General features: G+C 54.1%; 6 protein-coding genes across 6 annotated transcripts; 4 read left to right on the top strand and 2 right to left on the bottom strand.

The window, feature by feature from the left end:
- Positions 1-195: 195 nt before the first annotated feature.
- On the top strand, positions 196-1,229 carry N7482_002789 (polysaccharide deacetylase family protein; the record flags this gene model as incomplete). Its single annotated transcript, XM_056684914.1, has 3 exons — positions 196-301; positions 349-1,030; positions 1,091-1,229. 3 exons carry the CDS (start codon positions 196-198, stop codon positions 1,227-1,229), a joined length of 927 nt encoding a protein of 308 aa, XP_056548520.1.
- Positions 1,230-1,925: 696 nt separating this feature from the next.
- Positions 1,926-3,454, top strand: N7482_002788 (putative neutral amino acid permease; the record flags this gene model as incomplete). The annotated part of the gene is made up of 3 exons (XM_056684913.1): positions 1,926-2,103; positions 2,170-2,599; positions 2,659-3,454. The coding sequence occupies 3 exons, from the start codon at positions 1,926-1,928 to the stop codon at positions 3,452-3,454; spliced, it is 1,404 nt and encodes a 467-aa protein (XP_056548519.1).
- Positions 3,455-3,999: 545 nt separating this feature from the next.
- On the top strand, positions 4,000-4,518 carry N7482_002787 (uncharacterized protein; the record flags this gene model as incomplete). The annotated part of the gene is made up of 1 exon (XM_056684912.1): positions 4,000-4,518. One exon carries the CDS (start codon positions 4,000-4,002, stop codon positions 4,516-4,518), a length of 519 nt encoding a protein of 172 aa, XP_056548518.1.
- A 1,296-nt stretch (positions 4,519-5,814) lies between these two features.
- Positions 5,815-10,929, bottom strand: N7482_002786 (uncharacterized protein; the record flags this gene model as incomplete). The annotated part of the gene is made up of 2 exons (XM_056684911.1): positions 5,815-10,762; positions 10,865-10,929. The coding sequence occupies 2 exons, from the start codon at positions 10,927-10,929 to the stop codon at positions 5,815-5,817; spliced, it is 5,013 nt and encodes a 1,670-aa protein (XP_056548517.1).
- A 1,456-nt stretch (positions 10,930-12,385) lies between these two features.
- Positions 12,386-13,256, top strand: N7482_002785 (uncharacterized protein; the record flags this gene model as incomplete). Its single annotated transcript, XM_056684910.1, has 3 exons — positions 12,386-12,451; positions 12,519-12,645; positions 12,769-13,256. 3 exons carry the CDS (start codon positions 12,386-12,388, stop codon positions 13,254-13,256), a joined length of 681 nt encoding a protein of 226 aa, XP_056548516.1.
- Positions 13,257-14,378: 1,122 nt separating this feature from the next.
- N7482_002784 (S8 family peptidase) lies at positions 14,379-16,039 on the bottom strand (the record flags this gene model as incomplete). The annotated part of the gene is made up of 3 exons (XM_056684909.1): positions 14,379-14,585; positions 14,652-15,590; positions 15,674-16,039. The coding sequence occupies 3 exons, from the start codon at positions 16,037-16,039 to the stop codon at positions 14,379-14,381; spliced, it is 1,512 nt and encodes a 503-aa protein (XP_056548515.1).
- Between the last annotated feature and the right edge of the window lie 264 nt (positions 16,040-16,303).

Genomic DNA, 16,303 nt, shown 5'->3' with positions numbered 1-16,303 from the left:
AGTTTTGTGGGATAATCGTGTTTGCGCTTGCGACCGGTGATCATATCTCGGCGTTTGCGCGACGACCCCGACGGCTCCGAAAAGGAGGGGTCTATGGACTATCGCCTTCCCCGCATGTGTTTGACCCGTACAAAAGGGACCGGATGAATCTTACTAGCTTTCAACGCCGCAATTGCTAAGCATTTACTTTACTAAATGGGCCCAAAGAGAGTTCTCATCACGTATGGAGTCGACGTTGATGCTGTCGCCGGATGGCTCGGTTCCTACGGCGGCGAAGACTCGACGAATGATATTAGCCGAGGTAAGTCAATTCAACCGGGTTGCTGATACTAGACTAAGTTGAGATAGGGATGTGGGCAGGTACAGTTGGAACACGACGCCTTCTGAGGCTCTTCGACAAGTATAACATCAAAACGACATGGTTCATCCCCGGCCACTCGCTGGAGACCTTCCCGGAGGACATGGCGGCGGTCCGCGACGCAGGCCACGAAATTGGATTACATGGCTATTCGCACGAGAACCCAACGGACATGAGCATTGAGCAGCAACGAGATGTGCTCGACAAGACATATCGCATGTTGACCGAGTTCGCAGGCAAACCGCCTCGTGGAAGTGTTGCCCCCTGGTGGGAAACTAGCCAGGAAGGCGCACAGCTCCTGTTGGATTATGGCATCGAGTACGATCACAGCATGAGCCATGAGGACTGCCAGGCATACTATCTTCGAACAGGCGACCGCTGGACCAAGATTGACTATAGTAAGAAGGCTGAAACTTGGATGAAGCCGCTGGAACATGGCCCTCAAACAGGCCTCGTCGAGATTCCTTCCAACTGGTATATCGACGACCTGCCTCCGATGATGTTTATTAAAAACGCTCCAAACAGTCATGGCTTTGTCAATGCACGTGACGTGGAAGATATCTGGCGCGATCACTTTGATTATTTCTACCGCGAGTACGACGAGTTTATCTTTCCGATTACGATCCATCCCGATGTTTCCGGGAGACCACATGTGCTTTTGATGCACGAGCGGTGAGTTATGGCCAATTTGTGACCAATTTCTAGGGGATGCAAGGATACTAATCGTCATAGACTCATTGAACATTTCCAGAAACACGAAGGCGTGGAGTTTGTGACCATGGAGCAAGTGTGCGACGAGTTCAAAAAGAAGAATCCTGTTCCACCAGGAGCGCTGATGCCTGCCCCGGTCGGAGCAATGCTCAAGAACTGAATGGAACTTAATTCCTCTTTTCTGGGTTGGGCAGTTACTGCAGAACTGTTTTTCAAGAATATCATTATCTAATACATCTTATCTTCGTCTCCAATAACCAGATAGTTACACGCGTAGTTATCCCCGCAGCTGTCTCCAACGCGCCCTACTCCAACTCTGCATGCCGCATTCCGCGAAAATCAGTTACGTTCGGTCAATCCGCCACCATCTTTCTTATCTCCCCTCTATCGCAAGGTGCATCTGCGTCTCCCAGCCTCCCCTTATTGGCGCAAGCCAAACTACCCCAACAACTAACCGTATTCAGCCATTCCACCGACTCCTACCCCAACGCCAACTATGCACGCCGGAGCTCGACATACCCCAGCCATCCCGTCAGCCATCCCGTCAGCCCGCTTGAACCCCTGTTATCAGACAACTTGAATTCGTGGGGAACGCGAAGTGGAGTAGAACCCACCTGTGACCGGCCTCATTATCACACTATAGCGGCCCCAGTACCCCAGACTCTTTGTTCTGCATCCGCGAATAAGGAAACTGACCATGTTCTGCCGGGAAGAAACCGGTTCGGTGAGATAAGTTCCGGCGTCGCAGGTGTTCTTCCTATATATTCCTTGCGTTAAGTTCTAGAATCTGTTTGATGCTTCCATTTCTCAAGTCCTGGTGTTCTACTGCTGGTTGGCTATCAACCCGCCCTTCGCTATGTCGACCTCGCCCGATGACATCAAGGAGGCCCCTCCTGGCTACACCAATGAAGCCCCTACTCCTGAGACTGAGAAGGCTGAGCTTGAAGATCGCTACGAGGTCTTCAAGAGAGGTGAGGGCCAAGTCGATTTTCGTACCGTGAGCTGGATCCGAGCAGGAATCATCTTCTTGAAGAGTCAGTCATTGTTCTCGACCTGTCTAGCCTCGAACCCCCATTGAACTGACTCTGATATTGATGTAGTCATTTTCGCGACCGGCGTGCTCTCTATTCCATCGCTGATGTACGAGCTCGGCGCCTTCCCCGGCGCTGTCAACGTCATCGGATGGACTCTCCTCAACACTTACTGCGCCATTGTGCAGGGCAACTTTCGCAACCGCTATCCCGGCTGCCATTCCATCGCCGATATGGCTCAGGTGGTTGGTGGTCCAATAGTCAAAGAGCTGGTCGGATTCCTTTTCACAGTCAGTTACGTGATTGTGGCTGCATCCGGCATTATCGGCGTGTCGACTGCCTTCAATGCGCTCTCGCTGCACTCTATCTGCACTGTCTGGTTCAGCTTCATCGCGACTATCATCATAGCTGGATGCGCCAGTGTGCGCAAATTCTCGCACATTGGCTGGTTAACCTGGGTTGGCTTTGCCAGTGTGTATATTGCTGTCTTTATTATTGTGTATGTTCTTCCCCTCTTCCTCGTCCGTGCATATATCTATATATGACTAACCTGGCCAGGATTGGTGTTACAACGAGAGATCGCCCTGCTGCGGCACCACAGACAGGCGATTATGATTTTGGGTACCAGGTGATTGGCCACCCTAGCTTTACGACTGGGATTAGTGCCGCAGCGACGATTTTTGTATCGAGCGCCGCGACCTCGGCATTCTTGCCCGTCATTTCGGAAATGCGCAAGCCCAAGGACTACCCAAAAGCCGTCTATCTCAGCATGAGTCTGGTGACTGCATCGTACTTGACATTCAGCCTTGTGATCTATGCTTGGTGCGGGAAATGGATCGCGTCACCCTCTCTCGGCAGCGCAGGAACTACTGTGAAACGCATCGCATATGGGATCGCACTACCGGGTCTGATCATCAGTGGCTGTCTATATGTGCATGTGGCGGCCAAGTACTTGTTCGTACGGATCCTGCGTAACTCGCGTCATTTGCAGGCGAACACGGTGGTGCATTGGGGTACGTGGCTGAGCTGCACAATTGGCATGTCTGCCATATCCTTCGTCTTGGCATGCGCGATTCCGATATTTAACTATGTGCTGGCTCTTGTGGGTGCATTGTGTTTTGCACCCCTGGCTATCAGTCTCCCGGGGTGGTTATGGCTCTATAGCCATGGGGAGTATTTGAAGGGCAATATCTTGCGGAAGGCAATGTATGCAGTACATGTCCTTCTCGTCTTATTAGGGCTATTTATGGCCGTGGGAGGTACCTACGGGGTCATTGTCCAGATCAACCAGGCGTATGCCGATGGGCAAATATCGTCGGCATTTTCATGCGCCGACAACAGTGGATCGACTTAATATGCGTGATTGTATAAAAGTGTAATCGGATTGAGCCGAATATTAATATCAGGTTTTCGGAGCGATTCATGAGAGTTATACTTCGGATCGGTATACAGTCCCAAGCCGGTACATATCGACAATCACCGCCACGGCTTCTGGAACAGCTCTATTGATCTGTGGCTGTTTAATTGACTATCGCGGAGTGTACACCTTCCGCTGACTACGCCCCAGGCTAGCTACCAGGAGATTAGCGTACTCCTAAAGTCCGGCTGACCCAAGCCAAGCCCGCCCGGGCCCGCCTTCAGTGCCGCCGAATCCGATCAGTGTTGCGTCCTTATCTTTTCTTCGTTCTGCTCCTCTTTTTCTATTTCATCCAGCCAACTCTCATCCTTTGATCCCATCTCATCTTCTGTTCACCTCGAGGGCTATCCTCTTTACTTCGAACTCCCACCCCCTTCCACCGCATCGCCCCGTGATGTGATGTGACACCGCCCGACCGCTTATCAGGCCGCGTTATCAGTGCAAACAACCCCCTCACGGCCGTACTCGTACCGCAACACAATATGCTCCTCGCCAAGCTGTCCCTGGCCCTGACCTTTGCCAGCCTCGCCACCGCAGCTGCCATCCCAATGGCGCCCGGGGTCCTTCAGAAAATCGAGCCCAAAGAGGCCGCAGAGTGGTTGTCACCTCGGGACGCGTTATGGGCGCCGGCCGCCCGATCAGCCTCTTCGGACGAAGACGGCCGCCTGAATAAACGGATGCCCTACTATTTCCCCGAGACCGTGCCTGACGCCGACGAAATCGCCGACCGGTTGACCGCGATGCGCGAAGCTGGCCTCGTTACCAGCGAGCAGCGTGACCAGTACCATAACTCAATCGGCACTCCGGATGCAGGGATCGACACTCGTGCACGGACAATGCCCAATCGGGACTTGATGTCCGAATTAGACCGTTTGGAAGCAGCAGAGTCCGTCTGGGAAATGCTGCCCTCTCTACTGCCGCCGATGAGGTTCTTTGTGGTCGCTAGCATGACCATCGCCATCTTCACCGTGATCAGGGGCTGCCTACGCGCGCGCCACTGAAACAGGTTGCGCTAATTTGCACGGTCGCAATTTTGGTTGTTCGTTTTGCGATCCGCCCCGCCCAATTTTTGGCCCGGCATCTTTTATGCACCTCCCGACCCCCTACCCACTCCTTATGCCGGGCTATTCGCCCCCTCCCCGCCCACCCGCCGCGCTAGCTTCGGGTACTCGCTCTCCGAGCTCGACTCAGCACCCTTAGCCACCACACGTGCATGAGGTGCCACGGGATCGAGAGCTCAACCCCAGAACACGAGGCAGGGTCCCACAACAGCTATGGCTGCTGTCGAGGAACTCGGTTTCCATCCGAATCTGCGGATCTACCGACCGACATTTCTTGTTGGTCCTCGTCGGGCACTGTCCCACTTGAGGACCTACACTCGGGTCGCACAGCTCGCTATAGGCAGCAACGCGATCGTACGGCCCGAGTCCTCGTGCCAACAGCTGGAAACCGGCCAATCCTTCGAAGATATCCCGGCGAACTCAAATACGAGCGTGGCTGAAAACCGTCATGCACTCCAAACCTTTCCAATGCTACTACAACGCCACCGGTCGGCAAGTCTCCGGTTTGACTTGCGAAGCTTACGGGGAAAGCACAGTGATAAATTGTATATAACGAACCGGAACGATATATGGCATGGAATGATATAAGATATACGGGGAATTACCCTGGAACATATCTAACAATAAAGCTCACTACATAAGAGTAGAAATGCACACACACATTGAAGGAAATTCGATACCCAGATACACTCATTCTACGTAATCAGGGGCGCAGACTCAACTAGCCAAGCTTATCGCCGCGCTAAACGACGCACAGCTACAATCTACAAAGATAAGCCGAAGGCGAAACCCAATCAATTCCTGTTTGTCTATTCACGCTAGAGACACCTAAAATGCCTGTAGCACTCACTCTACCAAGCCCAAGCTCAACAGAAGCGGGACGGCAGGAAGCGGTGGATTACAAAGCATGATCAAAATAAAGATGATGGACAAGAAACGGACGGAGGGAATGGGGGAAGAGGAAGAATGATTCACAGGGAAAAAAAATACATTGCCCCTGACGCCACGAACAATGAAAATGGTCAAATAAGTATAATGAATTGAACAAAGAGCCACCAAGACAGAAAAGAAAGTGGAAGGGCGCAAGAGAAAAGTTACATGAAAGTCTTTTTTTTTGCAGACCACGCTCGAAAGAGCGGGCAGAGGGACGGTAGTATGGACAGGAGGGAATTTAGGGGCTAAGGATGAAATATGTACCATGGGGAGGGATGGTTATGGGAAGATGACGGTGCCCGTTCAGGAATCATCGACTAGCCCCTTCTGAGACCAGGCGCGCTTCGCAACGTCCAGAAGGACCTCCATGTGCCCGCTGTTTTGACACATGCTGCGGAACAGGCCATCTTCCTTGTTGATCAGGGTCCAGGGGTGGTCGAACTCGATGACACGGCCCTGGTCGAGCATCAGGACCTTGTCGTAATCTATGATAGTTTGCAGGCGATGCGCGATCGTGATGATCGTGCTGTCGCGGAGCTCGCGCAGGGTTTCCTGGATCTTGGTGTCGGTGGCGTAATCGATTGAGGCGGTGGCTTCGTCCATCATCAGAACGCGGGGCTTCTTGAGGAGCGCGCGTGCGAGGCATAGAAGCTGCCGTTGACCTTGTGACAAGTTGGAGCCGGACTCGGACACGAGGCTGTCCAGATTATGGAAGATATTCTTGTTGTCGGCGACGGAGACCGTACTGCCGTCCATGCCGTTGGCTTCGCCGGCGGCAAGTGTGCTCGAGGTCATCGGGGTTGTAGCGCCGGAGGTATTGGAGCCGATCAGATGCACGCGACGGAGGGCTGTGAATATCTCCTCGTCACTGAATAGGCTGAATGGATCGAGGTTGCTGCGGATGGTGCCGGTGAACAGGGTGGGGTCTTGGGGCACGATGGTGATGGCTTCGCGCAGATCCCGAAGTCCGATGGAGCCAATGTTGACGCCATCGATCAGGATCTGACCCTTCTCGGCTTCCAGGCCGCGGAAGAGAGCCAAAGCGAGGGAACTCTTGCCAGCACCAGTGCGACCCACAATGCCGACCTTCTCACCGGGCTTCACGGAGAAAGAAACCTCCTTCAGTACGGGTTCAAGATCGGGACGGTAGCGAGTAGTGTAGCCAGCAAACTCTACGGCACCCTGGCTGGGCCAGCCGCTTGCGGGTCTGGACTCGGCGATGATGGGGGCAGCCTCCTGGTCGACCTCGAGATACTCGCGAACACGCTCAACCGAGTTCATGTTCTGCTGAACCTCCGAGTAGAGACGGACAAGCCAAAGGACATTCTCAGTGAAAGTAACTGCATAAGTCAGAGACAGACCAGCAGCTCCGGCGTCAATCTTGCCGACATTGATCAAAACGAAGGTGGCAGAAAAGAACGAAACTAGAGCACCAGTCCAGTCCACACGAAGCGCGAGCCAGCGGTTGCTAGCCCACAGGTAAATGTGCGGCCGGTTGTAAGCGTTGATACGGCGATGATTGTCGACGATAAACCGGGGTCCATCACCATAGGCACGAATAGTGACAATACCATTCAGGGTCTCGCCGAACTGCTGGTATAACGGACTCCGTTGGACGGACTCAAGTCGCTTCAGGTCTCGGGAAGAGTTCAGGTAGACGGCGCCGAGAGCGGTGTAAACCAAAGTGATGAAGACGCCCGCAATCAAGAAGCCAGGGGTGATGGCGGAGATCAGAATGACAATCATGATCACCGATGCCAAGCTATGAATCATGCCAATGGCCACAGGTGCGACCTCTTGATCAACCGACTCAACGTCCTTAGAAAACCGGTTCATGAGTTGGCCGAGGGGAGTCGAGTCGAAGAAACGGAACTTGGCATGCATGACTGCCTTGAGAAGATTGTCGTGAATCTTCCAAGAGGCATGTAGCGATCCCCAGAACACAACAGCCTCGCGTGACAGAGAGATAGCGACATAGAAGATACCCAAAAGCGCGTAGACACCCAGATAGTATCCCACATTGACCTCTCCATCTCCGGTGGTAGGGCCCACGGAGCGTGAGGGGAGCTGGGGCGGTCCCCAAGTGCTTACTTTCGCGACGCTGCCCACATTGAAAGTAGGTGGTTTGAGGTGGGCGAGGGCAGCGTAGCTACCAGCATCACTACCTGCGCCAGTATTTGAAACGCGATAGGCGTTTGCCCATTGACGGATCCAAATGTTGGTGGAAACTGAACCCAGCTGCTGCATACAGAAAACGGAGACAGTCAAGACCCAGTAATACCATGAGCCCATCGAACGCAGGTACATCGCGACTGTCGACCACTTTACGCTGCCAGTAGCCTTGCTTTCTTTCAGGGGCGATTTCTCATCCGTCCGCGACTTGCTGGCAGCACCGTTGGCGGTTCCACTAGCCGCGGCGGAATTCTCATCCGCTGCGTCGTCTTCGTGCTCCGAGGGGACACGGGATAGACCACGTGAGCTGGCTCGGGAGCCGGGGCGAGACTTAAAGAACTCATCACCGAGGGCGCCAGTAGATGCAACATCGTCCGGCTTACCCTGAGCAGTAACTTTCCCATTCTCCAGTACCACAACGTGGTCGGCCTGGGGCACGGCCAAGGCAACGTTATGAGTTACCAAGACACAAGAACGGTTCAGCATGAGCGGGCCAGTCAGGGCTTGGCGGAAGATGTGCTTGGCCGTGTGCGAGTCAACGGCGGAAAGACAGTCATCGAGCAGCAAGTGGCGAGCGCTGCTGTAAACAGCACGGGCCAGAGAAATACGCTGCTTCTGACCACCGGACAAACTGATGCCCTTCTCTCCGACGAGGGTCTGATCACCAGCATCGAGGATCTCGATATCACGCTCAAGAGCACAGGCCTTGAGTACAGCACGGTAGCGCTTGTCGTTGTACGGGGACGCGAAGATGATGTTCTCCTTGACGGTGTCGTTAACGAGCCAAGCTTCCTGGGCACAGTATGCGACACTGTCAATCAGACCAGTTTCGGGGTCAACGGGAAGGTCAGCACGGCTGGTCATGCCGCCAGGAAGATTGACACGGCCCTCCACCAAGCGCATTTCACCAAGCAGGGCCATGAGCAAGGAGGTCTTTCCAGATCCCGTAGGTCCGGCGATGATGCTCAGACGACCAATAGGGAAATTGACATCAATGTTGATAAGGCGGAATGCATCTGCGCCGCTTTCCGAGGAAGAAGCAGCTTGCGGGCGAGGCGAAGTGGTACCCCAGGTAAGGGTTGCCTTCTCCAAGCCGATCGTGGACGGTCTATCCGAGATGCTGCTGTCACGCAGCTGGTCGTACTTCCCGGTCTCTTCTTCGTTGAGATACATGTCCACACGGTCCAAGGACACCTTTGACTCCTGCACATGGGCCACCATATCGGCCAGCTGATCCAAGGGAACGCGTAGGAGAGAGAACATCGACAAGGCAGGGAAGGCAATCGATGGGGTCAATTGCTTCTTTTCAACGACCGTGTATAAGAAGAACGACAGGAAGGTGATCAAAATGGGAGTGCCGTACCAGACAGTTGCAGCGAAAGACCAGAGGACGTAACGACGACGCAAGGATTTGAGCTCTGCCTTGCGCTTTTCGTTCACAATGTCTTGAAACCGCTGCTCCCACGCAAAGTACTTGATGATGCGGATGTTTTGGAGGACTTCGTTGGTCGCGTGAATACGGGCATCAGTACCCTTGAGAATTGCGTTCTGGACCTTGTTGAACTGCCGGGCGATGAAGAGATTCACGGGCAGCATCAGAACCATCAATGCGATACCGGCAAAGGAGCTGAAGCCCATGATCTTGTAGAGCAGGATGACAGCCATGATGACCTGCACCGGCACACTAGCCCACAGGAAATGCAGATATGCGCCAACCTCGCTGACCTTGAACGAGTCGATGGCCATCAAGTTGATGATCGTACCGACATTCGCCTGGGCAGTAGCGTCCTCTAGATCCGACTGGGCAGGCTTAGCATTGGCGGTTCCATTTTCGGCATCGTCCCCATTGGTAGACTTCTTCTTTCGACCAAACGAAAACAGTTTGCTCTTTTTCGACTTTGCATCCTCGGGGGCGTTCGACTCCTCCGCGGCCTTCCGAACAGCGTCCGTGGAAGCGCCTGCCTTGCGTCGGAGGGCTTTCGCATAAATTTCACCAATAATGATGGCACGGATCCTGACACCCATCTTTCGACCGATATAGAGAGCCTGTCCATCCGCAACTCCTTGAACAATGGCGGAGACGAAGAGCAGGATCGCATACAGCCACGCGGCATTGGGGGTGGTTGAGCGGGGGTCTTCGACGTATTCAAGGATGGCTTTGAGCAGCAGACTCGGCACAAACACGAAAAGATTGGCGAAAATGGTCCAAGCGCCCTGCTTCAGAATGGTTCCGATGAAGAAGCGGATAAGCTTCCAGGCTAGGGAACCCTTCATCTGCCGTTTCCTAAAGTCTGTAAGGACCGCAGCGGCCTTCTGGGAAGGAGTCAGGTTCCACACATCCTCCAATTCGAGGGGCTGGCGATAGCCCTTCATAATAAGCGGATCCAACCAGGCAAAGGTCGCAAGAGACAACAAACTGGCCGTAGGGTGGCGCGGGGGCTCCAATCCATCCTCCCGTTCCACGAGTACCGGTTTGTTGCCTCGCCGAGTGGTGAGGGCAATTACAAGAAGCAGGGTACTAAGGGCGAACTCAATGCTGCTGAGAATTAAGGCGCGCTTGGAGATCGGGTGGATGACGGCGGAGCGAAAGACCATGATGTTGAAAAGCCATTGAGCGCTGTACAGAGTGGCCGTGTGGGTCCAAAGCCTCGGGGCCGAGGAGAGATCCATGGAGGACAAAAGCAGCCGGACCAAAACCAAGAACAGTATATAGCCCCAACAGATCAGCCCTGCCGTCGCGGGAAGAGCTCCATGACGGCCCCAGTCGTGGGTGGTCAGAATCACTGCGTAGAGAGCGACCTGGCCGACGAGCGCGGCGATTTCGAGGGCCACGACGGTGATTTCTCCATGGGGGCGGTCGACCTCCAGCTCAACGCGTTCGCTCTGCAAGGCCTGCTGGAGCATTGGATCTAATTCGGGTTCCAGGCCATTGGGGACATCCTCATCGTCGGAGGCATCGTTGGGGAGAACCTTGTAGGCGACGCCTTTGCGGGAGACGGCATAGCGATAGGCGAGGCGAGTGACAATTATTAGCAGGGATAAAGCGCACGCGGCCAGCGGCAGCGAGACTTGCAGGACGCTGTATCAGATTGTGACGATCAGTACTGGACAGTGTCACGGGTGGCCAACGATTGGGTAGCGGGTCGCACGGCGATCGGAAAGGAAATTCGTTCGAACTCACTTGCGCTGGAAGCAATGCGACAGGTCATCGATAGCCCAGACGGGGCCCTGACATTGCGGGAGCATAGTCTGCAGGGGAGCGGTGCACGCAACGCGCGAGGGAAGCTCCCAGCCGACGTCGCGGAAATCGATTAGCTCGTGGCGGCGACAAGCGATAAAATAAAAATACGGAAAAATGCAGCTAGTTTGAGGCAATTCAATCTGAACAACCCTCCACCGCTGCAGATTAGCAACAATCTTCCACGACTAGCACGCAAGTCCCGACTGGCATTGCAAAGTCGAGCGAAAGCCGAAGTGCAGCGTTTTCGGGGGAGGAATCCTGCGCCGAGGCTGGTTTTTGAGGAGGGTGGAAGGGTTGCTGAAGAGCTGCAACACAGCAGTCGATTCTCACGAGAAGTGGGGAAGCAAAACGAGAGGCGATCAAGAGATATAGTGGGAGGGGATTGAGAGAACAGGGATTGCAGACGAGTCGAGGTTGGCTCCAGCCTGCCCCAAAGCGGCGGTGGGCGGTCCATTTGGAGGGCCCGCCGTTAGTCAGGTTGACTCCCGAGCCACCATAGTGGAGCGAGGTACCATCGACGCCAGCCAGAACCACGACCGACTGTTGCTAGCCTCACGAGCTAGCTCGATATGGTTATCATAATTTTGATAACACGGCGTGAGTCATGACATATACGTATTAACTATACTGTGGCCTATTATCACTATCACTTATTGTCGGTTGGTAATAGCTGAGCCCTTCCGGTCCACAGTTGCCGAACAATACCATTCTTCACACAAGGAACTCGGTACACTACTGCGAATTAAGCTTTTCCTTCTCTGGGTCCTCAAGATGGATGAAAGCCCGTGTCAGTTGAGTCGGCCACTATTCTGGGCCTAGTCCCATACGAGTCACCTATGCTTATCATGGTGTTCTAGTATCATCGCATCCCAATCTGAGACGCCCGCCATGACTGTTCCTACTATGGCGACGATTACCCATGACCATCTCAGTATTTGTGAAACGCCTGTTCCTGTGACTCTCGTTCTTCATCCTGCAAGCTGCATGCCAGAGGAATCTCGGATGACTCGATGCAGCGCCGATCGCTCCTTATCGCGGACAGCTCCCCACCGAGTCCACCATTTATCGATGTCGTTTCATACTCCCTCGTTGTGTTCGCCGTAGCCATGTCCTGAACGAACAAATCTGAACAAACAAATCTGTGTGGCCTTCTTGTTGTACCATCTGTACTCTGTACCCGTAGTATCTTATATACTTCACAGTTGACTGGAAAAAAACTTTTCGGTCGCCACAAATTGCCGCGGTAAAGGAATCGCCACGCGGATGGGCGGTTGACCAACGCCCAAACATCCTTTTGCGCCCCGACATCATCGCCCGATCCACACCCGCCTCCGAATCCCGCCTACTCCCCAATCCCCCGCCTGACCATCGAATTCCCCAGTCATCACTTCCCAGTGACATAGTCCCTGCTCTTGCTTCATTCATACCCGGAACGGACACTCATCGGCCCCTTTGTCCAGCATGGCAGAACGGATCCTCATGAACGAGTTTCGCACTCTGTCGCGTGAGAAATGGGTCAACATCGAGGTGGGATTCACTCTGCCCTATGAGATCCCTCACCTTTCCGCTAACATCTATGTTGTGCTGGCGGCAGCTACACAACGACGACATCTTCAGGTGGGATGTGGCACTGATCGTGCTCAACCAGGAATCCGTCTACTACGGCGGCTACTTCAAGGCCCGGATGACCTTCCCCCCGAACTACCCCTACGCGCCCCCAGGTACGTCCATGTTTGTCTGCAACTACACCCTCACCTATCCGTGCGGTCCACTCGACTGTGCTTGGATGGTTCCACTCTGCAATGACTACCAATGCTGACCCACCATTTCTCCTCTGTCCCCAGGGTTCCGCTTCCTGCAGCCCCTCTACCACCCCAACATCTACGCTGACGGCAGACTATGCATCTCCATCCTGCACCCTCCAGGCGAGGATGAAATGTCGGGTGAGCTCGCCGCAGAGCGTTGGTCGCCCGCGCAGCGAGTCGAGTCAGTTCTCATCTCCATCCTCTCCCTCCTCGACGATGCCGAGTGCTCCTCCCCCGCCAACGTCGACGCCGCCGTCATGTTGCGGACTGATCCGACCAAGTACCATTCCATTGTGAAGGGCCACGTCGAGGCATCCAAGGCCAACCGACCCCCAGGCTTTGTGATGCCAGTGAACGAGCCTGTGATCACCCAGGAGGTGGACAAGGAGGAACCGGACTTCTGGGCGGACTCGGACGTGGATAGCGATGTGTTCGGCGGGAGCGACTCCGACGATGACCTGAACGTGGACCATTTCACCGGTAGCGATGACGATGACGATGACCAGGAGGATATGGATGAGGATTAGCGCGGGGCGTAAATCATCTCATCCGTCATGGAGCGAGCAACATATCGCCCACCACCTTTCGGCCTGACACACATCTCTCAACACGTTCATCTTCTCAGCACGGCATAGCATTTGCGGCGCACATCGGCATAGGTTGGGTTCTTACATCGTTAGCCTCTTACATATCTTAGTTTGTTTTTACCATGCGTCTGCATTTGATGAGATACGAGGCGTTAGTGACACTTAACAGGATGTTCTACTTTTATTTTTCTTCGCATCAATATAATCTATTTGCAACTCCCTAGTACACAGTTAAGGACCGCATTGCGTGTGGTCGCAGACCCTCGTCTGAACGTCCCTCCCAACCTCCCAACATACCAAAATGCCTAGGCACTCGGAGATGCACGTAAGCACCTCCCCCGCCATCGAGCCGAGCCCGCCCTCCTATATCGGAGCTTCCAAACCATCCATGAATCCTGGACAGGCCGCCCAAGCTTTTTCAAACTGGATCAACAGCCTAACGTACACCTCATTCCGAATAGAATGAAGCAAATACTGGCTCCCTGAAGCTAATTGAGTGATGAAAGTTGTTTTCGCAACGCAACACCGAGACCAATCTCGACCAATAGTCCGTAGCGTGTTCACCCCTTTACTTCCACGGGAAGAACGATTCTCTCCAGCCACTGGGCCTTCGGCGTGACTTCAGGTCTAGGGGATGGCAATGGCGCGATGAACGAGAACGATGGCTATGGCAGGGAAGCTCCACTTCCCACTTCCAAATATACCTATAAAGCATGCCTACACATACTGGATCGTAAAACCAAGGACGAGGACAACACTCGAAACTTGGCACGTATGATTCCCTAAACAGAATCTAGATTGTGATTCAAATGTATAGCTGCATACAAAAGTATACTACGTGTAGCGATAAAAGGGGAAAGGGAAACAGAGCAAGTGACAGTCTGTGTGGGATAGGAAACCCGAACGTGTCGGATGGTCCACCCGGAAAAAAAGAAGAAAAAAGCCAGAACGATCGATAGGTGAAAGCAAAAATGAAAACGTGATCTGCGCCAGTGTTAATCCATCCAACCAAATGCTCATATGAACCGGCCTGTCACAGACAGGTCTCGATCGGTGTCTACTCTAAGCGCTAACAGCGTCCTTGATCTCGCTGTAGATGGCACCGAGCTCGTGGCTCAGAACCTTCTGCTCCTTAGCCAGGACTTCCTCGACCTGGCTGACAAGCTCGTCGAGGCGGTCCTTGACGGCACTGGTGGCCCCGGCCTTGTAGCCACCCTTGGCGAGAATCTCGGTGTAGTTGGAGGAACCACCGCCATTCCAGGCCAGAAGCTATCACAGAGTCAGTTCTCATATTCCTATGAATAGGTCACGGTAATCCACGGAGTGGGAACTTACGTTAGGGGTGTCGGAGGGAATGTCAGTAAGGACGCCCTGGGTAGCGACGGTGATGAGAGCGTTCTTCAGTTTCTTGGGGGTAATCTCCTCAACAGCGAAGGAAGAGTCGGATGCGGGCTGGAGAGAGACGTAGTAGGCCAGCAGACCAGCGATGTGGGGAGAGGCCATGGAAGTTCCAGAGATGGTGTTGACAGCATACTTGCTGCCAATCCAGGTGGAGAGGATATTCAAACCAGGGGCGAAGATGTCAGTGCACTTGCCGAAGTTGGAGAAGTATGCACGCTCATCAGAGAGGGTGGAGGCACCGACAGTGACGGCGTTCTCAGCGGCAGCGGGGGAGTAGTTGCAGGCATCGGCGTTGTCATTACCAGCAGCAACAGCGAAGTGCATACCAACATCGACAGCGGCATTCACAGCGAGGTCGAGAGTGCGCGAGCTACCGCCACCCAGAGACATGTTGGCAACGCTGCCCTTGAAGCCCTTGACCTTGCCGTCCTTGGCGGCCTTGGACTTCTTGATGTGAGCCTCGGCGGCCCACTCAACACCCTTGACGACATCCGACATGGTGCCAGAGCCGTTGGAGCGCAGGACCTTGACAGCGTAGACATTGGCCTTCTTGGCAACACCGTACTTCTTACCGGCGATAGTACCCGAGCAGTGAGTACCATGGCCGTTGCCGTCCTCATCCTCGTCGCCCTGCGGGATGGTCTTACCCCAGTTGGCACGGCCCTCGAAGTCAACGTGGTTGGTGTTGGTACCGGTGTCGATCACGTAGGCATCGACACCCTCACCGCCATCCTCGGCATAGAGGTATTTGTTGAAGCTACCAAAGGAGAGGCTATCACGGTGGGAGATACGGGCCAGACCCCAAGGAGCGTTCTTCTCGATGGCCGGGTCCTCGAAATGGTGGACTTCGGAGTCCTTCTCAATATACTCGACCTGTGGAAAGGAGGGACTCAGTCAGCTGGGAGTTCTCATCAAGTTGATAGGGAGGTTGGGGGCCAAGCTAGAGAGCTACTTACATCCGGATGCCTGCGAACCTGCTCAATGACATCTTCGTGGAAGTGGCCGGCATAACCCATCAGCGAGCCAGCTACGTTGAAAGTATGCTTCATGCCCAGGTAAGGGTCATTATCGAAGCCGAAGAGTGAGCGCTTTTTCAGCTCCATCCGTGCGTTGTCGGTGTGGATGTCCTGCACCCAGCTGTGATGAGCGGCCGCGGCGGAAGAACCGACGTGCTTCTTAAATACGACGATGTAGGAGTCCGGAATTTCCTGAGCCCCCACGGAGGAAAGGATGGGAGCTGCTCCATTGTGGATGGATTCTGTCCAGGTGGGCGATGCAGATACAAGCAGCGGGAGCAGCGTCAGGCCAAGGAAGCCTTTCATGATGGCGGTAAGCTTTGGACGACAATCACGAAGGATAGAAAAGAGGGATCAAAAAGGATAAACAATAGACAGGACAGGTAAGAGATGTGTTGGTGTCTAGCAGGCCTAGGACGGGATGGAGTGGTTGGAGGAGAGGGAGGAGGAGGAGATGAGGAGAGATGAGGAGGCGCAGAGTCACTGGACCATGTTCTTATCTAAGGGTGAGCGAAAGGGCAGGCGGAGAAGGATGATGCAAGCGGGCGATGACGGGGTTACGCTAAGATA

This window comes from Penicillium canariense, assembly GCF_028826845.1.
Source record: "Penicillium canariense strain IBT 26290 chromosome Unknown utg000001l_segment0_segment0, whole genome shotgun sequence".
NCBI classification, from domain to species: domain Eukaryota; kingdom Fungi; phylum Ascomycota; class Eurotiomycetes; order Eurotiales; family Aspergillaceae; genus Penicillium; species Penicillium canariense.
This window is presented reverse-complemented; position numbering and strand designations above follow the sequence as displayed.